Genomic DNA, 24156 nt, shown 5'->3' on the forward strand with positions numbered 1-24156 from the left:
ACCGAATGTCAGCTTCCTACCCTGTCGGGAGTAACCCCAGAGGTTTTTTGAGACGTACAGATTAAGGTCTTTATTTATATAGAAGAGATAGATATAAGATGCAGCTGCTGCTAGAGTTTCAGAATTGTAAGGAGTGCAGTTCTCCTCACAATGAAGTGTTGAGGGGAGTGATGGAGAACGCCGTTATAAGAGCACGGATTTGGCAGTGGCAGGCAAGGTATCATTTGTCGCACGTAATTATATCGGATCCCAACGAATTAAAGAATGTTCCATCATTTAGAGCTCGTCAAAATGTATTTGCAAAACAAATCGGATGGTTACTTATGGCCCACGCTGTATAATAAATGGATGTAGTGTATTATTTATGAATCACAATTTTTTTCGATATCTGAAAATGTATTTATATTGAAGGAATCCGATGAGCTATCAAGCTCTTTGTTGCACTCCTATCTCGTGAGTAGTGTTTTGTGTGTTCGCTGTTGTGACTTTGCTGAGCCCGTGCACCCGTACTGGACATCTGTGATGAAGCGCTTCGTAGCTTTTAGGATTCATTCTGTTTCTCTCGCCACTTCCAGCATGTGACGTCACTCGCGTGTGGGTGTGGATATGACGTCACGCGTTTGCAAGTGGTTGTTGACAAAGCTCTTTTGTCAATATCTGGGGACGTCACGGACATGTCACTAGTGGTGACGTCACACCAGTGTGAGCGTCCCCGTGAGGTCACGCCAGTAACGTCAAGCCAGCGTGAGTAGTAGTGTCACGCCAGACCAAGCAGTGATGACGTCATGTTAGTACGAGTAGTGGTGACGTTACGCCAGTGGGAATACTAGGAGCGTCACGCCCGTGCGAGCAGTCGTAGCATCACGCCAGTGTGAACAGTAGTGACGTCACGACAGTACGGGTAGTGGTGACGTCATGCCCGTGCGAATAGGGATGATGCCACGATGGTACGAGTAGAGGTGACGTCATGCAAGTGCGAACAATAATGACTTCACGTCGGTGCGAGTAGTAAGGTCACGCCAATGCGAGCAGTGGATGACGTCACGCCAGTTGGAGTAGTAGTGACGTCATGTAGTGCGAGCGGTCGTGACATTTTGCCAGTGCGAGTAGAAGGGGACGGACGTCACGCAATAGTACAAGTAGTAGTGACGTCACGTCAGAGCGAACACTAGAAACGTCACACCAGTACGAGCGGTAGTGACGTCACGTCAAAATGCGAGTAGCGGTAACGTCACGCGAGCGCGCGAGTGCCAGTGACGTCATGTCAGTGCAAGGAGTAGCAATGGCGGAGCGAGACGCGGCGCTGCACGAGCACCGCAAGAAGCTGCTCGAGCACAAGGAGGTGGACGGCAGGCTGCGGGAGCGTGAGCGACACCCTCACCACTCGCCACTCGCCCCTCACCCCTCGCCAGCGCTCACCCGCACGCGCCGCGTACAGGGAGCGGCCTCGCCCGCATTGTGCAGAGTCACCGCCTCATCCCGCAAGGCCTCAAGCCCTCGCACTCCGGCACCTACTCACCATCACTAACTATCACCATCACTAACTGACACTATCACCATCACTCACACCGCCACTCACCCTCACGAACTTTCACTTGCACTCACTATCACTTACACTCTATAAACTATCAATCCGCTCACTCACTAACCATCACTATCACTCACTAACACTCCTTAACATTCACTTATCAATTTAAAGCTTTCGTGACTGCAAGGATTCATCTTCTTGGTTCTTTCGGTAAAGTCACGTAGAATGGAAATAATAAAAATAAAACATAATAAAATGATTCAGACGCTGTCTTTCTGACAGACCTGTTATTCACCTGAGGACGGCTGCTTGCGTTGTGGCCGAAACGTCGTGAGAATGATTTTATTATGTTTTATTTTTATTTTAGTATTTCCATTCTACGTGACTTTACCGAAAGAACCAAGACGATTCACTTATCACTCCGCCACTCACCGTCACGAACTTTCACTATCACTCACTCTTGTTATCATTGATGGCGGTGGTGATGATGTTGATGATGACGGTGGTGGTGATGGTGGTGTTGATGATGATGGTGGTGGTGTTGATGATAATAATGGTGGTGATGGTGTTGATGATAATGATGGTGGTGATGGTGTTGATGATAACGATGGTAGTGATGATGTTGATGATAATGATGGTGGTGATGTTGATGATGACGGTAGTAGTGATGGTCGTGTTGATGATAATGATGGTGATGATGGTGATGGTGTTAATGATAATGATGGTGGTGATGGTGTTGATGATGGTGGTGTTGGTGATGGTTGTGTTAATGATAATGATGGTGTTGATGGTGGTGTGGATGGTGGTGTTGATGATGATGATGGTGGTGATGGTGTCTCTCAGTCCGTGAACAGCTCAAGGATTTGACTAAGCAGTATGACAAGTCCGAGAACGACCTCAAGGCTCTGCAGAGCGTGGGCCAGGTACAGACACAAGGCACTACCACCACTCGCTAAAGGACAGTCATTACTGCCTCGGGAGTCATTGAGTGAATGACCGTGTGGTTATTGAGTGAGTGTGTCAAAGCGTGTCACTGAATGAGTGTTTGAGTGAGTGTCTGAGTGTGGCTATTGAGTGTGTCACAGAGTGTCACTGAATTAGTGTTTGAGTGAGTAACCGAGTGAGTATCTGAGTGTGACTATTGAGTGTGTCACAGAGTGTCACTGAATGGGTGTTTTAATGAGCGAGTGAGCGAGCGAGTGGCTGAGTGGTTATTGAGTGTGTCTATTGAGTGTATGGCAGTGTCACTGAATGAGCGTTTTAGCGAGTGAGTGAATAACCGAGTGTCTGAGTGTGTCTAATGAGTGTGTCACAGTGCACCACTTAATACGTATTTTAGTGAGTGAGCGAGTGAGTAGCTCAGTGTCTTTTGATAGTGTCTATTGAGTGTGTCATTGTCACTGAATGAGTGAGTGCGTGCCTGATTTTGACTATTGAGTGTGTTACAGAGTCACTGAATTAGTGTTTGAGTGAGTAACAGAGTGAGTATCTGAGTGTGACTATTGAGTGTGTCACAGTGTCACTAAATGAGTCTTTTAGTGAGTGAGTGAATAACCGAGTGTCTGAGTGTGTCTACTGAGTGTGTCACAGAGTGCCACTTAATAAGTATTTTAGTGAGTGAGCGAGCGAGTAGCTGAGTGTGTCTATTGAGTGTCTATTGAGTTTGTCCCAGTGTCACTGAATGAGTTTTTTAGCGAGTGAGTGAATAACCGAGTGGCTGAGTGTGACTATTGAGTGTTTCACGTTGCGAGTGTTTCACCAACTGTTTTTGTGTTGCAGATTGTGGGAGAGGTTCTCAAACAGCTCACTGAGGACAAATGTAAGAACTGGCTCTGGAAATTACACATTCCTATGGCAGGGCCAGTCTGTGGAGACCAACTCCAACAGATGGTGATGGCAATTGTGGTGGTCATGATGGTGGTGATTGTGGTTGTGGGGAGCGGAAGTGTCGCGGTTAGAGCGCTGCACTACGAACCCGGCGACCCGAGCTCGATTCCTGCTCACAGCTAACACCAGTGACGATTATCTGATCAGGTCCTGAGCCTCCCCGAGGTCGACTCAGCCTCAAATGAGTACCTTGTGCGATGTGTAAACATCGCCACAAGGGGAGGCAATGGCGGCCGGGTGTGATGCTGGCCACCCACCCTCTCGTGTGCCGTGTCGGCCTACATAGGTGCTCGCTAACAGCACCTGCCCCAATAGTCTATTAATGCTATACGGGGGATCTTTATCTTTGGTGGTCACGATGTTACTGTGTGTCATGTCTCTCGCTGCCTCTCCATGTCTGTGTAATTTGGGTAGCACTGCTCGGTAATTTAAACCCCCCCGCCACCTCCTCGATGGTTGATTGTTGGTAACGCTGTGGTGGCTGTGAGCAATGCCAATCCGTTGATGCCCTCATGGCGATCACAGCCGCCACAGTGGCCAACGTGGGCTCTGGACTGGCGCGAGGGGCTTGTGACCCCTCCACCTTAAATTTAATTACCACTAAAACCACAAATAAAATATATCAACCGTTTCCCGTTATGAGACGTCTGTAAGTTGCCGGGTGGTGGGTGTCCCCTTCACTGCTGAATCTCGGAAGGCGCGAGCGGTTCAGCGTCAATTTTATTTAGAGAGGTGTAGTAGCGACGTTTTTATGAAGACATTGTTACCGCAGAGAACCGTAGCAACACCACCGCCGTACTCTACGATAGCTGGCGCCATACTGTGCCACACAACCCTCCAGAATGGCCTTGTGGGGAGCCTTGGTACCGATAAAGTTATTTTATTTTAGTTTTAATTGGAATAAAAACCAATGACATACACAAACGCCGTCGGGAGATGGAGCGGTATTGCCTGGACCTCTGGATTACAAGAGGGTCCGGTGGATTGGTTCTTGCTCCTTGATGTGTGGACAGTCCTGCACACAGGGCAGGAAACTTCCAAACAACAGGGAGTGGCTCTGCTTCTGAACAAAAGAATGAAGGGGGTTTGGAAGTGTGGAGGTGAGGTGTGGGATGCTGTGAGTCCAAAGTGACTGTGGGCTTGCCTCCCCATCACCAGGAGTTTAAGAATGGTGGTGGTGGTTGGTTTACACCCCTACTTAAGATGAACATCATTGGAGGGATGTAGGCAAAGCTGATGAGTCGCATGCCTTCGATGACCTGTCACAGGTGCTAGCCAAAGTGGCTCTCGGGATAGTGACTATCAGGTGACTTAAATGCCTGTTTAGGATGCAGGTGATTGGAATGCATGGGCCAAATCAGCTCAATAACAACGGTAGGAGGCTGTTAGACTTCTGTGCAGCTTATAGGTTTGTAATCACCAACACGTTCCAGCATTGGCACATCCACACAACTACATTGATGCATGCCGGGTCTAAGCAAGAACATCTGCTGGACTAGATAGTGATACGAGAATTCGGGCCCATGTCTTTAACACCAGGATCTATCATGGTGCTGCTCTGCCCATTGACCATCAGCTTGCCATCTGGAAAATGCACCTGCCATTCTTCCACTCCGGTGGTAGGTGTCCATTTAGGACCCCATTCAAACCCAAAGTGACGTGCTCTCAGCTAGCTGATGAAAGTTGCAAGCGAGAATTTCATCATCGCTTGCAGCTGGGGTTGACATGCTTCCCCCTTCCTGATGCCGAGGGGAAATGGGTGAGGTTCAGGACTGTGGCTCATGCAGATTCTATTGGATTCATGAAGTACGTGGTCCAGACCTCCCCAGAGACCCTGGCTGACAAGAAATGTTCTGGCTAGCTGAGAAAAAGCAGTGTACCCGCTCCCACCATCTACATGATCCCACATTAGAGAATGAGGAGGCTCAATGTGGCCTTTGCTTGGAGGTTCGGAGAGCCGTGTAGTCCTGTAAGGATAGAGTGGTGGTCGCGGATTGTTATGGAGATGGAAAGTGCTTCAGTAGCTCGCGGTCACAAATCACTCTTTAATTCCATTAGCACCACACCTATTATGATCCTTAAGGATTTGCTGAGCAATTCTATGAGTAACTTGGGGGAAGGGAAATCCCTCAGCCCAGATAATATCGAGGCAAGGTTGGGATAACCCTGCGCTGGGACTGCTGTTTCCGCAAATATTGGAGATATTTGGCTACCATTATTTGGGGAAGTACAAAGAGCAATCTAGAGCCTGAGACCAGGTAAAGTGTCGGCCAGAGATGATCTCCCAAGTGAACCGCTGAGGGAGGGTGGCGTTTGTGTGCAGACTCTCCTATGTAATATCAATACAGCTGTCTGGACCACAGGACGGGTTCTGCAGATTGGAAGGATGCCCTGGTGGTCCCCCTCTTTAAGAAGGGGCACCACACAGACTGTAAAAACTCCAGGGGCATTTCCCTCCTCGGTGTGCCGGGAATGGTCCTGGCAAGGATTATTTAACATCGCCTTGCCAGGCACGCTGAGGAGAGGCTTGCGGAGCCCCAATGTGGTTTCAGGCCAGGGCGGACTTGCACGCACGCCATTTTATGTGTCCGTCTGCTACAGCAGAGGTGAACGGAATATCAACAGGACCAGCATTTCCGCTTTATTAACCTGATCAAGGCCTATGATACCATCATAAGGCCAGGGCTCTAGATTCTTGTGCTGTTGGAGTCCCTAACTCTCTGCTCACAATCTTTAAGGGCCTTCATGATGGTTGGCAGGCCTGGATAAAGCTGTGTAGCCTGGAGTCGGAGCCATTCCCTATTCACCTTGGGGTGTGACAGGGATGTCCTCTGTCCCATGTTCTATTGAACATCATCTTTGACTATGTACCAGAGGAATTTCCATCTGGTACATATACAATGGGAGGCTGATCGATGCCCGGGTAAAGAGATGGCTCCCTATTAATTAACCATGTTACGTATGCTGATGATCTGTTGAGTCATCTTCCTGTTTCTTTCGGTAAAGTCACGTAGAAGGAAAATAATAATAAAATAATACGTGACTTTACCGAAAGAACCAAGAATATGAATCCCTGCAGTCACGAAAGCTTTAAATCGAAAAAGATCTGTTGATTATTGCTCACTCTGAGAAGGAGTTAGAGGCGCTGCTGTTGAACCTGGGGCCTTACCATCAGCCCCACCAAAACATAGCACTTGGCTGGGTTTTTATACATTATCAAATACTCCCATCCCCATAACTCCCCATGAGTGGATGGGGCAGTTGTGGAGAGAGTGGAGTAGTTCCCGTACCTGGGCAGTGTGCTTATGACCAAATCTGGTTTGGCAACGGAGGTCTCACTCGGAATTCGTCTGGTGACATCTCTTCATTGGCTGCGTAACGCTGTGTAAAAGCTACCTGGCCTGTCGCTCCACGTGAAGCTTCGGGTCTTTTCGGCCATTGTTATGCCCTCCCTTCTCTATGCTCGCGAAACATTGAGACTTCTCTGTCAGAATCAGAATCTTTATTTAGACTGGAGGAATGGAACCTTTGCGCCGGTTTGAAACATTCAGGCTGGCCTGCCTACGATCCACCCTGGGTTTAACCCAGATGGAGGACGAAGGAGCAATACTCAGAAGAACGAGCAGAACTCCAGACGGCGGGAACACAAGAAATTGGCTTAGTGGGAAGCATCTGTCGGTCATCTCAGTCGGTCAACCCATGGCACCTGGGTCCTGTCCTGTGACCACCTGTCGGCGAGCCTTCGACACTGCACGTGGCCGGAAAGGGTACCTGGCCTGGCACAAGCACCGTGGTGATGTCACCACCACCTAGTGGTGTTGTTGTGGTGTACACGTGTATGTCTGTGAGTGAGAATGCCGGCCTGTCTGTGTCCCAGGTATTGTGATGTTCATGATATTGACAATGATTTCTCTCCCTCTGTGTCTCAGTTATCGTGAAGGCTACCAATGGGCCTCGCTATGTGGTCGGATGTCGCAGACAGGTGACTATATAACTATACATTATATTAATTTTACTAGGTAAGGCCCACTGAGCTATATAGCTGTTTTTCAGAAGTGACTTGGCTATCACAAATGATAGTTCAACGAAGTGGCTTATCACGTAGGCTTTCGCGACCAATATTGTTCATAATCAACGATTTTTGGGTTTAGATCGCGTTATTTATAAATGTGTCGTAACCCTCCACCACCCGACACGGCCAATCAGTAAAAAAAGTGTCACGTTGACAAAAGACAAATAGTTCACTGCTTTAGCCCACCGGTGTGTTGAAGCGTGAAACCACAACATTTACAATTTGGCGAATTGCCCGATGATGCTGGATGCAATTACCAGCGAAACGTCGTACTCAAATTGTAAATGTTGTGGTTTCACGCTTCAACACACCGGTGGGCTAAAGCAGTGAACTATTTGTCTTTTGTCAACGTGACACTTTTTTTACTGATTGGCCGTGTCGGGTGGTGGAGGGTTACGACACATTTATAAATAACGCGATCTAAACCCAAAAATCGTTGATTATGAAGTGGCTTATCACGTGGACATTTATAGCAGCCAAATACCCTTAAACGCGTGACATTGATTCTAAATGTGGACGGAAAAACTGGAGGACCCGGATAAAAATCCATGTGACCACGGGGTGAGAGAGACGCAGACTCCAAATATACAGCAGCAAGCATCATCGGGGTTGTGATCGAACCCATGTCCTCCTGCATACCAGGCGAGGTAGTCAACATCTCGCCACCGCGGGACAGAGCATTCCACATGTGCTGTGTGTCCCCTGTGTGCCTTGTGTGTTCTTTGTATCTCTGTGTGCTGTATGTCTCCTTGTGTGCTGTGTGTCCCCGTGCATGCTGTGTGTGTTTTGTGTCCCCATGTGTGCTGTGTGTCCCATGTGTGCTGTGTGTCCCATGTGTGCTGTGTGTCCCATGTGTGCTGTGTCCCGTGTAGGCTGTGTCCCATGTGTGCTGTGTCCCGTGTAGGCTGTGTCCCATGTGTGCTGTGTGTCCCGTGTAGGCTGTGTCCCATGTGTGCTGTGTGTCCCGTGTAGGCTGTGTCCCATGTGTGCTGTGTGTCCCCGTGCGTGCTGTGTGTGCTGTGTGTCCCATGTGTGCTGTGTGTCCCATGTGTGCTGTGTGTTCCGTGTAGGCTGTGTCCCATGTGTGCTGTGTGTTCCGTGTAGGCTGTGTCCCATGTGTGCTGTGTCCCGTGTAGGCTGTGTCCCATGTGTGCTGTGTGTCCCGTGTAGGCTGTGTCCCGTGTGTGCTGTGTCCCGTGTGTGCTGTGTGTCCCGTGTAGGCTGTGTGTGCTGTGTGTCCCGTGTAGGCTGTGTCCCATGTAGGCTGTGTGTCCCATGTAGGCTGTGTGTGCTGTGTGTGTCTTTAGGGGAGCTGTGGCGCAGCGGTTAGCGCTGTGCTGCGCTGCGAACCCCAGCAGAGACCCAAAGTTCGATTCCCGCTCACAACCGCCACCAACACCATCAGTGATAGCGATTAATCAAACCGGTCCTGGGCCTCTCCTAGGTCCACTCAGCCCTCAAGTGATTATCCGAAGGAGTGGTGTGTCGTCAACGTTACCACTGGGAGACGAAGGCGACCGGGCGTGGTGCAGGCCACTCACCCCCTCGCGTGCCACAGAGCCGGCCTTCATAGGCACTGCTCCTCACTAACAGCACTTGCCCCAACAGTCTGTTCTAGGCTGTGCGGGGCACCTTTGTCTTTGTGTTGGGTAGTGGTGGTGCAGTGGATAGTGACTGCAAATATCAGTACCAGTCATGGGCCTCCTCTAGGTAGACTTGGCCTCAAAATAAGCGCCTCCAGTGTGTTAAACGTCAGCACTGGGAGGCAAAGGTGGCCAGGTACGGTGCTGGTGACACCACTCCCTCATGTGCTTCTATATCTGTACCTCTCACTGTATCTGCGTATCTATCTTACTGTCTGTCTCTCTGTATCTGTGTGGATCTTTTTCTCAGTATATCATATATCTCAGTTTTTGTCTATCTCTGCGTATATATATGTCTGCATATTTCCGTCGCTCTCGATATCTATGTATGTCTCAGTGTGACTAGATATCTCTCTCAGTATCTGTCTCTTTGTATATCTGTCTGTCTCTCTCTGTAGCTGGACAAGTCAAAGTTGAAGGCAGGAACCCGAGTGGCCCTGGACATGACCACGCTAACCATCATGAGGTGGGGTCACCCAGTGCTTCCCACTGGATCTCCTGCCCTTGCCATGTGAATGTGGAATTTCCCAGACAGGGTTAAAGCTGCTCCTCTTCCACTGCATCATCATCATTGCAATCATCACCATCATCACAACCACCATCATCACCATCACTACCATGATCACTACCGCCACCATTAGCACACCACCATTAGAACCATCATAATATTTGAGTGGCTGAGTGAGTGGGTGGCTGAGTGGTTGAGTGAGTGGGTGAGTGGGTGAGTGGGTGGGCGAGTTAGTGAGTGGGGGGGGGGGGGTTGGTGTTGAGTGATTGGCTGAGTGAGTGAGTGGGTGAATGAGTGGGTGAGTTGGTAAGTGGTTGGGTGAGCGAGGCCCCGCCGTGGTTCTCCCCAGGTACCTGCCCAGAGAGGTGGACCCGCTGGTGTACAACATGTCCCACGAAGACCCGGGCCAGGTCTCCTACTCGGAGATCGGGGGGCTCACCGAGCAGATCCGGGAACTCCGAGAGGTAAGCAACCCCCCCCTCCACCTCACTCACACAGAGACTCACAGAGACACACGCACACTGCCACAGACTCTCACTCAGACTCACTCAGTCACACAGAGACTCCCAATGACACACGTAGACTCTCACAGACTGACTCGGGCTCACTGGCTTACTCAGACTCACACACGCAGACTCAGCTCATACAGACTCGCACACAGGCTCACAGAGACACATTCATCCTCACAGACTCTCACAGACTCACTCAGACTCCCAAAGACACGCACGCAAACTCAGACTCACTCACATAGAGACGCATAGACACACACACAGACGCATGTAGATTCTCAGTCTCACGTAGTCTCACTCAGACTCACCCACTCACATAGAGAGACACGCAGACTGTCAGTCTCACAGACTCGGGCAGACTCATAGACTCGCACGCTCAGTGTCATGGGCGTACGAGCGAGCAGGTGATCGAGCTGTAGACTCGCCACACACAGACTCGCCACACACAGGCTCCCACATTCACAGTTTCACTCGCATGTGAGCGAACAACTGATTGAGCTGCAGAATCAAACGCAGACTCACCACATGTAGACTCAATACACGCAGACAACTCGCACACTCACCCTTACACAGAGACTCACATGCTCAGAGAGTCTCACATGCTCACAGTCTCACGTGCGTGTGAGGGAGCAGGTGATTGAACTACAAACTCACCACACGCAGGCTCATGCAGAGACTCACAGACTCACACGCAGAGACTCGCACACTCACAGATTCGCACGCAGAGACTCGCACACTCACAGACTCACACGCGGTGACTTGCACACTCACAAACTCACACGCAGTGACTCTCACACTCACAGACACGCACGCAGTAACTCGCACACTCACAGACTCTCACGTGCGTGTGAGTGAGCAGGTGATTGAGCTGCCGCTGCTCAACCCGGAGCTGTTCCAGCGCGTGGGGATCACCCCCCCCAAGGGGTGTCTCCTCTACGGGCCCCCCGGTAACCAACACGCCGGGCCCCCCCCGCTCCCCACCTGTAAACAATGCACGAACGCGTGTGTGTGCGTATGTATGCGCGTGTGTTTACATGTGGACAAAGTCCCATCGGTGAGCACCTCTGGCAAGCAAGGCTGCGTTGGCTGGGTCATGTAGCCCGCATGCCCAATCACCGCATGCCCAAACAGCTTTTGTTCGGCCGGATCCAGGGGGCTAAACGGAGGCAGCACGGGCTAGAGAAGAGATGGAGTGATGTGGTACAGGAGGATGTGGAGCTGAGTGGACTTGCCGATGACTGGTACCAGCGGTGTCAAGATCGGCCTGTGGAGGAGGCTCGTGAAGGACGCTACTGGGCAGTGGGAGGCAGTCGCCCTCCAACAACTCGAAGGGCGGAGGAGCGACGCTCACAACAACGAGCGGAGCGCCGGGTGACTAAAGCACAGCAAGTTGGCACAGTAGGGGGCACAGGTGGTACATCAGCCAGTCATCTCAGTCATCTCAGTCGACCCGTGGTACCTGGGTCTGCCCCGTGACCTCCTGTCAGCGGGCGTTCGACACTTTACGTGGCCTCAAGGTGCACATGGCCTGGCACAAGCATCATGATGATGTCACCTCCACTTAGTGACGATTGGCGGTTGTTGTTCTTGTATATACGTGTGTGTATTTGTGCACATGTACGTGTGTGTATACGTGTGCGTTCTTGTTTTACAGGCACTGGTAAAACTCTGTTAGCCCGGGCCGTGGCGAGCCAACTTGACTGCAACTTCCTCAAGGTGAACCCCACAGTTGCGCTCATTCACACTCACCCACCCACCTACCCACTCACTCACCCACCCATGCACTCACCCACCTACCCACTCACTCACCCACATGCCTACCCACTCACCCACCCACCCATGCACTCACCCACCTACCCACTCACTCACCCACCCGCCTACCCACTCACTCACCCACCCATCCATGCACTCACTCACCCACCTACCCACTCACTCACCCACCCACCCATGCACTCACCCACCTACCCATTCACTCACTGACCCACCCACCCACTTACCCACTCACTCACCGTCATCACTCACACTCACCCACCCATTCACCCACCCACTCACCCTCTCCACTCACTCACTCACCCTCACCATGCACCCACCCACCCACTCACACTCACCACTCACACAGACTCAATCTGACTCACCCACTTACACAGAGACCCACGCAGACTCTCACAGTCTCACAAAAACTCATTCACACACACATCGAGACTCAGAGACACATGCAGACTCACTCACCCACTCCGTGTCCCCGTGTCCAGGTGGTGTCCAGCGCCATAGTAGACAAGTACATTGGGGAGAGCGCACGACTTATCCGCGAGATGTTCAATTTCGCCCGCGATCACCAACCCTGCATCATATTCATGGACGAGATCGACGCCATCGGTGAGTGAGAGAAAGAGAGATGCACGTGCTCCGAGGTACACAGGCACACACAGATAACACTGAGATAACACTGAGATACACACACAGATGCACACAGATACATTGAGATATAAACAGATACACAAAGGTACATACACAGATTCACGCGCACAGATACAAAGACACACATAGATACGCACAGATACACATGCACAGAGATACAGAGGGAAAGATCCACATACACAGAGATACACGCTAAGAGATACACAGATACACACGGAGATACACAGAAATATTGACACACACAAGTACACACTGAGACATACGCATACAGACACACTGTGCTATGAACCTGGAACCCAAGTTCGATTCCCACTCAAGACCAACAACACCAGTAGTGAATATTTGAACTGGTCCTGGGGTTCACCTAGGTCAACTCAGCCTTAAATTAATCCATGGTACGTTGTGTAAACATCAGCATGGGGGGAAGACAGAGGTGGCCGGGCCTGGTGCTGACCACACCACCTCCTCAAAGGTGCTGCTACTCGCTATCAGCATTTCGCGAGTCACAATACGGTGCAGTGGCTCGGAGATGTTAACTACCCTGCCTGGTATGCAGGAGTTCGTCGGTCCGATACAAACCCTGACACAATGGGGGCTAGGAGATGTTGACTACTTCGCCTGGTATACAGGAGTTTGTGGGTTTGATCCCGACCCTGATGCCTGTATATTTGTAGTTTGCATGTTCTCCCTGTGGTGATGTAGATTATTCTCCAGGTCCTCTGGTTTTTCCCCTCCACGTTTAGAGTATTTGGCTGCAATACATTTCCACGTGATGATTAGCCGCTCCGTTGAGCTCTCATTTGTGGTGGCCAGGTCACTTCTTAAAAAGAGCTACGCAGTTCAGTGGGCCTTACCTGGAAAAATTAAACATTTAGTTTTCAGCACTTGCCACAACAGACTGGCTACATGGGGTGTCTTTGTGTGTAGGTGGGCGTCGCTTCTCAGAGGGGACATCAGCTGACAGAGAGATCCAGAGAACTCTGATGGAGGTAAGAGGGTGAGAGTGAGTGAGAGAGAGTGTGAGAGAGTTGCAGGTGAGAATTTCATCATCGCCTGCAGCTTGGATTGGCATCATCCCCCCCCTCCTGATGCCAAGGGGTGAGGTTCATGGTTGTGGCTCATTGCAGCTGCTTTGGGTATGCAGTGCAGACCTTCCCAGAGACCCTGGCTGTCTACAACATCCCACGTCAGAGAATGAGGAGGCTTACCACAGCCTTCGCTTGGAGGTTCGGAGAGCCATATGGCGCTGCAAGGATCAGTGGTGGGTGCGGGTTTCTGAGGAATCTGCCTCAGTCAGTAGCCCACGTTCACAAATCATTATTTGACTCCATAAAAAAAAGTAACTTGCAGTGCCACACAGATTACCATCCTTAAGGGAAGGGTAGGTGATCCAATCTCCGACCCCCAGAAACTGGTTTGCAGCTTTTCTGAGCATTTCTGTGAGGTCTTGGGGGAAGGGAAATCCCTCAGCCCATAAAACATCACGAGACAGGGTGGGGATGACTGCTGGGGCAGCTGTAACTGAAATATTGGAGGAATTAAGCGCACCCTGTGAGTAGCTGGCTGACGTCTCATCTGTTGAGGAAGCACGAAGAGTGATCCAGTCTGAGACCAGGAAAAGCAACAGGCATAGATGATCTCCCAAACGAACTGCTGAGGGAGGGTGACATGTGTGTGCAGACTGCCGTTTGTGATATCATTACAACTGTCTGGACCACAGGATGGGTTCCACAGGATTGGATTGATGCCCTGGTGGTTCCCCCTCTTTAATAAGGGACACCACACTGATTATAACAACTACCGGGGCATCTCCTTCCTAAGTGTGCCGTGAAAGGTCCCCCTTGCCAGGCATGCTGAGGAGAGGCTTGCGGAGCCCCAATTTGGTTTCAGGCCGGTCTAACATGGACACCATTTTATCTGTACGTCTGCTACAGCAGAGGTGTAGGGAATTTCAGTGGGACCTACATCTCTGCTTTATTGACCTGGTCAAGGCCTATGATACCATCAATAAACCTGGACTCTGCGTTTTTCTTCGTGCTTTCGGAATCCCTGAATCTCTGCTCACAATCATTAAGGACCTTCATGATGGTGGGCAGGCCCGGGTAAATTTGCGTGGCCAGGAGTCATAGCTATTCCCTATTCACTTTGGGGTGCGACAGCGATGTTCTCTTGACCCTGTGTATTATTGAACATCATCTTTGACCACAGAGTTGGAGAAGCTTTCTATGGATGTACCGGTACAATTTACATCTGGTACAGATAAAATAGGAAACTGATTGATGCCTGGGTGTGGTCAAGGGATGGCTTTCTATTGGTAAACCAATTAAGATCAGTCGAGCGGCATTGTCTTTTTGTCATCTGTGTAGTGACATAAGAAGGAAGGGGTTGCTGGGGGCTCTGGGACCCTGGGTGGGCCAGGCGCTTAAGCCTCTTGGCACCAGGCGTTGGGTTCCCAGGCGGGTCCAGACGCTTAAGCCTCTTGGCACCAGGCGTTGGGTTCTCAGGTGCTTAAGCCTCTTGGCGCCGCCAACGGGGGGCGGGCTGTGTGTGCTCTGTGGGATGTCTGGTGGCGCACACGGCCCCACCCCTCGTTGGACCAGGCATAAAAGGAGAGCTCCCTGGACGATCAGGGCCCAGTCGTAGCTCAAGACCCAAGACCCAAGACCAGCCATCGGAGGACCCTGGGATGCTGTGAGAGCCAGTGGTGGGACTCTGGAACTCCCGACTCTACGACCTTGTGAGGGCGAGTTCCAGAGCGTAGCCAGAGTAGAGTATCTAGGCTGTGTACCTAGGCTGTGTACCTAGGCTGTAACAGAGTATCAGGAGTGTGGAGAGTTGGAGTGTTGGAGTGCTGTTGGAGTGCTGTTGGAGTGGAATAAAGAAGTTACCTCTACAAATGTCTCCGGAACCCATTACATCTGCGTAATGCTGTCTGGAAGCTACCTGACCTGTTGCTCTGCACGTAGCTTTGGCTCTTCTAGGCCAGAATTCAGGCTGGCCTGCCTATGATCCATCCTGGGTTTAACCAGGCTGGATTTTGTGAGAAGCTCACAGATCTTTCAAATATCTGGACACATTCCCATAATCAGTGAGCTACGGCAAGTTAGGCTGCGTTGGCTGGGTTCATGTAGCCTGCATACCCAGCCACCGCATGCTCAAGCAGCTTCTGTTTGGCTGGATTGAGGGGGCTAAATGGGCATGGCACTAGTTAGAGAAAGATGGAGCTGATGTGGTGCAGGAGGATCTGTAACTGAGTGGACTTGCCGAAGACCGGTACCAGCGGTATTAAGATTGGCCTCTGGAGGAGGCTCGTGAAGGACGCTACTGGGCAGTTGGAGGCATTCGCCCTCCAACAGCGGAGGAGCGACGCTCACAACAACGAGCAGAGCACTGGGCGGTGAAATACAGCACGGTGGCACAGAAAGGGGGCACAGGTGGTGTGCATCTGCCAGTCATCTCTGGCAGTCCCACGGCCACCTACACCTAGTCTATCATAGAAGATAACCCACAGCGTTGACCTCCTGGCAGCGAAAAGCCTCAAGGTGTACCTAGCCTGGCGCAAGCGCCGTGGTGACGTCACTGCCACTCATTGGCGAATTGCGGCTGTTGTGTGCATGAGTATAGACGCGTATGTCAATGTATGTTTATATATAAACTATACATATGTATACATACGTGTGTGTATCTCTATACCGTGGCTGCATGTGCACGCCTACAGCTGCTGAACCAGATGGATGGGTTTGACACCCTGGGCAAGGTGAAGATGATCATGGCCACGAACCGTCCGGACACCCTGGACCCTGCGCTGCTGCGTCCTGGCCGCCTGGACCGCAAGATCCGTGAGTGACACACTTACTCGCGCACTTACTCGCGCACAGACTCGCGCACAGACTCGCGCACAGACTCGCGCACAGACTCGCGCACAGACTCGCGCACAGACTCGCGCACAGACTCGCGCACAGACTCGCGCACAGACTCGCGCACAGACTCGCGCACAGACTCGCGCACAGACTCGCGCACAGACTCGCGCACAGACTCGCGCACAGACTCGCGCACAGACTCGCGCACAGACTCGCGCACAGACTCGCGCACAGACTCGCGCACAGACTCGCGCACAGACTCGCGCACAGACTCGCACAGATTCAGACCCCCACAGATTCAGACTCACAACAACAATACAACAACAACTACCATTCGCCACTAAGTAGCGGTGACATCACCACGGCGCTTGTGCCAGGCTATGTGCATGTTAATACCACGAAGTGTCGAACGCCCGCTGGCAGGAGGTCACGGGACAGACCCAGGTGTCATGGGTCGACTATGATGACTGGCCGATGCACCACCTGTGCCCCCTACTGTGCCAACAGAGACTCACACACAGACTCACACATACACAAAGACTCGCACACTCACAGACTCTCACGTGCGTGTGTGCGCGCAGGTGATCTAGCTGCAGACTCACACGCAGGCTCGCATAGACTCGCACACAGACTCACAGACTCGGATGTGTTGTGTATCATGTTGTGTGTGTTGCTTGCATCGTGTGGCCATGTTGTGTGTGTTATGTATGGGGAGCGGTAGTGCAGCGGTTAGCGATATGCTGTGCTACGAACCCGGCGACCCGAGTTTGATTCCCACTCATGGCCAACACCAGTGACGATTATCTGAACCGGTCCTGGGCCTCCCCTAGGTCGACTCAGCCTCAAATTACTACCTTGTGTGTGGTGTGTCGTAAACATCGCCACAGAGGAGACAAGGCGGCCACGAGTGGTGCTGGCCACCCCCACCCCCTTGTGTGCCGTGCCGGCCTTCATAGGTGCCACTACTCGCTAACAGCACTTGCCCCAACAGGCTTTTGCAGGCTATACAGTGGGACTTTATCTTTGTTGCGTATATTGCCTGTGTTGTGTGTACAGCATGTGTTGTGTGTCGTGTGTTGCGTGTGTGTCATACGTGTTATGTGTATACCATGTCGTATTGTGTACAGTGTGTGTAGTTTGTGTTGTGTTTATTTTGTGTGACTAGCCTTTTGCCCATCCAAGGACGGGTGTATTTCAGTAAATCTGAAACTTGCAAGCGAAAAGCAGACCGTGACGTGATATTCATTGCATCAATTAATGTGCAATTGGTAAGGCCGCGGTGACATACTTATTTCATTAAAAGGTGATAATCCCTTGTTCGTCATGACGCCCTTTTTACTTTGATGTCCCAACAGCGTGACGGAGATCGCGTGACGTGAGGGTTCTGCCTTTGTAGTGAGGGTTGTAAGTTGACGCTGACGAGGGGGGAGGAGGCACCTCGCCCCCCCATGTGGAGTAACAACACCCGCTAATTATTATTAATGGGAGGGGGGGGGGTGCTACATGTGGAGTTACGTCACCTGCTCATGATTATTAATGAGGAGGGGGTCCATTTGGAAGACGTCACCGCTTCATGATTATTAATGAGGGGGGCTGGCCAACGTGGCTCGTTATGGTAGTAAATAGTGTGTATAGCATGTGTGTTGTATGTATTTCGTGTGGTTGTGTGTCTATTCTGCTGTATCGTGTGTATTGTGTGTGGTGTGTTAATCGTGTCGCGCTGTGTTGTGTATCAGACATTGAACTCCCCAATGAGCAAGGGCGACTGGACATCATGAAGATCCACGCTGCTCCCATCACCAAGCACGGCGACATCGGTGAACATCACCACCAACATCACCAATATCATCACCATCACCACCATGACCACCGCCATCATCACCACCACCACCATTGCCACCAGAATAACCATCACTACCAACATCACCATCAACATCACCACCATCACCCACCCCCATGTCACCATAACCACCATCACCAATGACATTATCACCATCATCAACATCAACACACTCGCTATCACGACCACCACAGCCATCACCCCGCCGTCACTATCACCACCATCACCCCCATCACCCTGTGTGTGTGCGTGTCCATGTGTGCGTGTCTGTCTGTGTGCGTGTCCACGTGTGTGTGCGTGTCCTTGTATGCGTGTCTGTGTGTCCGTGTGCGTGTCCTTGCGTTGTGTCTGTGTGTGCGTGTCTGTGTGCGCGTTTCCGTGTGGTGTGTGTGTCCGTCTGTGTGTGTGTGTCTGTGTGTGCGCAGACTATGAGGCGATCGTGAAGCTGTCCGATGGTTTCAACGGAGCCGACCTGCGGAACGTGTGCACAGAGGCTGGTGAGTATCACACTGTCATTCACCACTCACCCGCTCACTCAGTCACCCACTCACTGTCACCTACTCACTCACCCACCCACTCACTCACCCGCTGACCCGCTGACCCGCTCGCTCACCCACCCACCTGCTCACTCAGTCACCCACTCACTGTCACCTACTCACCCACCCACCCGCTCTCTCACTCACCCACCCACTCGCCCGCTCACTCACTGTCACCCACTTACCCATCCACCCGTGCACCCACTCAACCATCCAGCTACCCACTCACCCACCCACTCACTCACTCACCTACCTACCCACTCACCCGCTCACTCACTGTCAACCACTCACCCACCCACTCACACGCTCGCTGTAAAGGTGGGGCTGGCTGTGGATGTGGGGCCGGGTGTAGAGGTGGGGCCGGCTGTGGAGGTGGGGCCGGGTGTAGAGGTGGGGCCGACTGTGGAGGTGGGGCCGCCTGTGGAGGTGGGGCCGGGTGTAGAGGTGGGGCCGACTGTGGAGGTGGGGCCGACTGTGGAGGTGGGGCCGACTGTGGAGGTGGGGCCGACTGTGGAGGTGGGGCCGACTGTGGAGGTGGGGCCGGGTGTAGAGGTGGGGCCGACTGTGGAGGTGGGGCCGACTGTGGAGGTGGGACCGGCTGTGGAGGTGGGGCCGGGTGTGGAGGTGGGGCCAGCTGTGGAGGTGGGGCCGGGTGAGGAAATTAACACCTCCTCGTCACCGTGGCATTCGGGTCGGGTGCGTACCCACGACCTCCTGCATACCGGGCGAGGCAGTCCACATTTCCTAGCCACCGTGGCCCCACTTCAGCGCCGGGGGAGACAAAGGCGTCGGTGTGAGAGTGCTCTCTGGACGACCCTTGCCCCTGCTCTGCGTGGAGGCTACCCGGGGCCACTCTGTCTGTGTCTGCGGTGTTGCAGGGATGTTTGCGATCCGGGCGGAGCGTGAGTTCGTGATGCAGGAGGACTTCATGAAGGCCGTGCGCAAGGTGGCTGAGTCAAAGAAACTGGAGTCCAAGCTGGACTACAAGCCCATTTGACAGATTCACGCACACACAGAGGGACACACACCGACACACAAAGGGACACACGAAGAGATAGACAGAGGGAGACACACACATACACATTGAGAGGCGCATACATAGGCACACAGATAGACACACAGGTTGACACACACAGACACAAATACACTGATCTAACATATAGCCTGTAGCAGACTGTTGGGGCAGGTGCTGTAAGCGAGCACCTATGAAGGCCGGCACGGCACACGAGGAGGTGGGTGGCCAGCACCACGCCCGGCCGTCTTTGACTTCCCCAGTGACGATGTTTACAGACCGCTGCAAAGGCTCATTCGACCTAGGAAGGACCAGGACCGGTTTAGATAATCGTCACTAGTGGTGGCCGTGAGCCGGAATTTAACTCGCGGCACCGGGTTTGTAGCGCAGCGTAGCACGAACTGCTGCACCACTGCTCCCCAAACAGACACGCATAGGCCTGGGAAACGCACAGACACAGATACCCAGACAGACACGCATCAACACACTCACACGCAGAGGCACAGAGATAAACACAGAGAGACACACAGACTCACACGGACTCGCACAGAGACCCACGTAGAGGCCTCGTGGCCGTGTTGCATTGTTGTCGTTTGTTGGTGACGTTGAGGCGATGTTCCAGTTGAGTTCCGAGTGCGATCAGAGTTCCGCCCTGACTCGCAGGGATGGGCGCCATGCGTTTTGAGTTGCACCGGCGTGGTGAAGTTTGGTCTTGTGTCCCCCCCACACGTTTTCAAATAAACACTCGCACGAGTTTTACTTGTCCGCTGTGTGTGTGAGGAGGAGTGGGAAGGTTTAGGAAGTTCCTAGGACGGGCTGCTCTCGTCTCCTTTGTTAGTTCGGGGACTCGTGTGTGGTGGTCAGGGTCGATACCAGCGGTAGCAGCAGCAGGAGGCCTGTGTTGTAGTCACTCTTGACAGCTGTTTATGAAGGCAGCCTATGTTGAATTTACTTTGATCTGTTACACGTATGATGGTGATCCCATGTAGCCAGTTCCCTCGATAATATACGTAGAGACTCGTAAAAGATGAATAGATATATATACATAAGAGATTCATAGAGATACATAGGGACCGGTAGAAAACGTAGAGACCCCAATTATGTAGATATTAGAGGTACATAAGAGTCGGAGATATGTGGAGACTCGTAGAGATACATACTCGTAAATATACAACACATTCCTGCGGAGGGAGCTGGTAGGAACGTTGGGTTGTTCGGTCAATGGCCAGAGTCAACGGCGGCGTGTTGTATTCCGCAAATATGCCCGACTGAGGGCGGGCACAAGCCAGCGTGAGTAGGTTAAACGTTGAGTTTTCTAACGGCACCACGGGGTGACCAGCCCCTCTCCACCCAGCCCTACCCACCACCCAGCCCCACCCTCCCCACCCAGCCCCTCTCCACCCAGCCCCACCCCTCCCATTTTTGGATGCACGACGGACGGACGGACACAATAATCCCCTGTGGGCTGGTGTAACCAGGAGGTTCCTATCAGTATAAAGACTTAGTGATACAACAACCGCCATTCACGAAGTGGCGATGACGTCACCATCGCGCTTGTGCCATGCTAGGTGCGCTTGAGAACACGTGAAGTGTTGAAGGCCTGCTGCTGACGGGTCACGGAATGTCACGCAACGCGAAGTCAACGCAAGAGCAGGGTCGGGGGTGATTGCTGGGCCGGCGCCAACCGAGGCCTTGCTGGCACGGAGTGACCCTCACGCCTCTGCCCAGGCCCTCGTGTGCCATCTCCACAGTGGCAAGGAAATGTTAATTATCTCGCCTGGTATATTGGAGATCATGAGTTTTATCCCGACCCTGACACCTGCTGTATGTTTGGAGCTTGCGTGTCTCTCTCCCCCTAGTTTAATTGATTTTTCTCCCTGCCCACTGGTTTTTCTCTCCACATTGAGAATCCGCATTTCTACTCGTTTACAGTGTTTGGTTGCTATAAATTACCTCGTGCCGATAAGCCACTTCATTGGGTGATCATTTGTGATTGGCAAGTCGCATCTGAAAAAAAGTTACACATCTCAGTGGGCCTAAACTGGTAAAATATATAAATAGTAATAGTTCTAAATTGCTAGTCTCCGCTAGCAACTCATTCGGGGCGTGTCGCGCGGCCCTCTTGTCATGCCGCCAGGCCTGGCTGCGGACTCGACGGGGCCGGCCCCCGGCAGGTCTTCATTTCCTCCTCGGTGTCCTCGTCCCTTCCCCCCCCCCCCCCCCTTAAACCTCTCCACACCTCCGAGTACACCTGTGTGTGCCACAGGTTCATCATCACACACCCCGGCTGGGCAATCACTCCACACCTCGTCGTACGGCCGCTGATGTAGATGCAGAGCCAACAACTACAATTTCCCAAATCTTGACTTAAAGCTTTCATGACTGCAGGAATTAATATTCTTTTGGTCTTTCGGTAAAGTCACGTAGATATTTTTTTCACCTGATGACGGTCGCCTACGCACACCTCTTTTAGCCCCCCCCCCCCCCTTAACTTGTATTTAAGAACTTACATCTTGGAATCCCTGCCTCATTTGATACAGCAAATCTGGCTGTGACGGTCCCACCTGATGACGGAGACTTGTGTTGCCTCCGAAACGTCGTGAATTTTATTATTTTATTTTATTAATTTTAATTTCATTTTTTACCTACGTGACTTTACCGAAAAAACTAAGAGTATCACCAAAAAGAGACCCATCGACTCACACAGAGTCCCATACTACTCAGTACTTGTACCAACAGCCTGCTAGAGGATGCCTGGGTGGGAAATACACGGAGTAGTTGTGTAGTGGTGGTGTTGACGTGCGCCGACTGTGACAGTGATGGATCACGGGGCGGCGCGGGGTGCGGGGTTGGGCACGCGTTGTGGGCGTGGTGTGGACGCGCGCGCCGGGAGTGACAGATGACGGGGCGGCGCGGCGTGGGTGGTGAGGCACGCTGAGATGTGGGAAAACAGGATCGTAGCCAGCGCCCAGTGATTGGTCGAATAGGATGGGTGCTCGCAGCGACGTCCGCAGGTGGGGTATAAAGGGGGACGCGCGAGAGCACTCGGGGAGAGTTACCCAGTTGAAGACCAGAAGACGGAGTTGAAGACCTAGTGCCCCGAGACCCCTAGTCCCGCCGTCCTTGTAGGGACCGGGGCCCTGTGTGGCTCGGAGGCGAGACTGTGGGACCCGGGGTCCGACGCCCACGTGGGTCGGGCTGGGGACCCACAGTCAAGACGGACACCCCGGGCAGGGAGTGTCCAGAGTAGCTCAGTGGGCGTTAGTCGCCAGGGTAGCTAAGTGGGTGTTGGTCACCCGAGTAGCTCAGTGGGCGTTAGTCGCCAGGGTAGCTAAGTGGGTGTTGGTCACCCGAATAGCTCAGTGGGCGTTAGTCGCCGAGTAGCTAAGTGGGTGTTGGTCACCCGAGTAGCTCAGTGGGCGTTAGTCGCCGAGTAGCTAAGTGGGTGTTGGTCACCCGAGTAGCTCAGTGGGCGTTAGTCGCCAGGGTAGCTAAGTGGGTGTTGGTCGCCCGAGTAGCTCAGTGGGCGTTAGTCGCCAGGGTAGCTAAGTGGGTGTTTGTCACCCGAGATACTAAGTGGGTGTTAGTCACCTGTGAACGAGTTTGGTAAAATAAAGAGTGTGCTACCCGTGAAGTCGTCTCCCGCCGAGTTACTACATTACAGTTGCCTCGCGGATTTATTTGGTTGATCTGCTCAGTCCTCCATGCACGGGAGCCAGAGCTGAGCTCTGTTAATCAGTCACTGATGTGCATTAATCAGAGAGGCATGCAGAATGTTTATTGACCTCGGGGTCATCTTATCTCCTGGGCTGTGTCCACACCAAACAGACAGAGAGGGGTGGGGGAGAGAAAGACGGTCGGGGTTATGAAGATTGAACGTCGCATTGTCCATTCACATAACCATGGGGCTTTGTGCCAGGCTATTAACTTTTATGCCACGTGAAATGTCGAGCCCCTGTTGGCAGGAGGTTAAGGGACAGACCCAGGTGCCATGGGTTGACTGACTGATATGACTGGCTGATGCACCACATGTGCCCCCTACTGTGCCACCGTGCTGTGTTTAGCCGCCCGGCGCTCTACTCATTGTTGTGAGCGTCGCTCCTCTGCCCTCCGTTGCTGGAGGACAACTGCCTGCAACTGCCTATAGCGTCCTTCACGAGCCTCCACAGATCTTGACACCGCTGGTTACCAGTCTTTGACAAGTCCACTTAGCTCTAATCCAGCCGAGTTAAACCCAGGATGAATCAGAGGCAGGCCGGTCTAAATGTTTCTAATGCATAGATATTCTATTTGGGGGGGGGTCCACGTTTCATTATCATAGAGAAGAAATGACATGACCACTG

General features: G+C 52.2%; 1 protein-coding gene across 1 annotated transcript; it reads left to right on the forward strand.

The window, feature by feature from the left end:
- Positions 1-1212: 1212 nt before the first annotated feature.
- Positions 1213-20567, forward strand: PSMC6 (proteasome 26S subunit, ATPase 6). Its single transcript, XM_078620997.1, has 14 exons — positions 1213-1364; positions 2372-2451; positions 3308-3347; positions 7345-7397; positions 9529-9596; positions 9988-10102; positions 11007-11094; positions 11802-11863; positions 12400-12523; positions 13493-13554; positions 16284-16404; positions 18162-18242; positions 18691-18762; positions 19680-20567. The coding sequence occupies exons 1-14, from the start codon at positions 1214-1216 to the stop codon at positions 19796-19798; spliced, it is 1236 nt and encodes a 411-aa protein (XP_078477123.1). The 5' UTR covers position 1213; the 3' UTR covers positions 19799-20567.
- Positions 20568-24156: the final 3589 nt, after the last annotated feature.

This window comes from Lampetra planeri, chromosome 77 (genome assembly GCF_965212315.1).
Source record: "Lampetra planeri chromosome 77, kcLamPlan1.2.h2, whole genome shotgun sequence".
Lineage (NCBI taxonomy): Eukaryota > Metazoa > Chordata > Hyperoartia > Petromyzontiformes > Petromyzontidae > Lampetra > Lampetra planeri.

Bases quoted from the DNA above. Each gene is read 5' to 3' on its own strand.
- PSMC6 (XM_078620997.1), top strand. From the start codon at position 1,214: ATGCGAGTAGCGGTAACGTCACGCGAGCGCGCGAGTGCCAGTGACGTC. The intron at 9,597-9,987 runs GTGGGGTCACCC...GGTTCTCCCCAG, and splicing joins ACCACGCTAACCATCATGAG to GTACCTGCCCAGAGAGGTGG. The intron at 13,555-16,283 runs GTAAGAGGGTGA...GCACGCCTACAG, and splicing joins TCCAGAGAACTCTGATGGAG to CTGCTGAACCAGATGGATGG.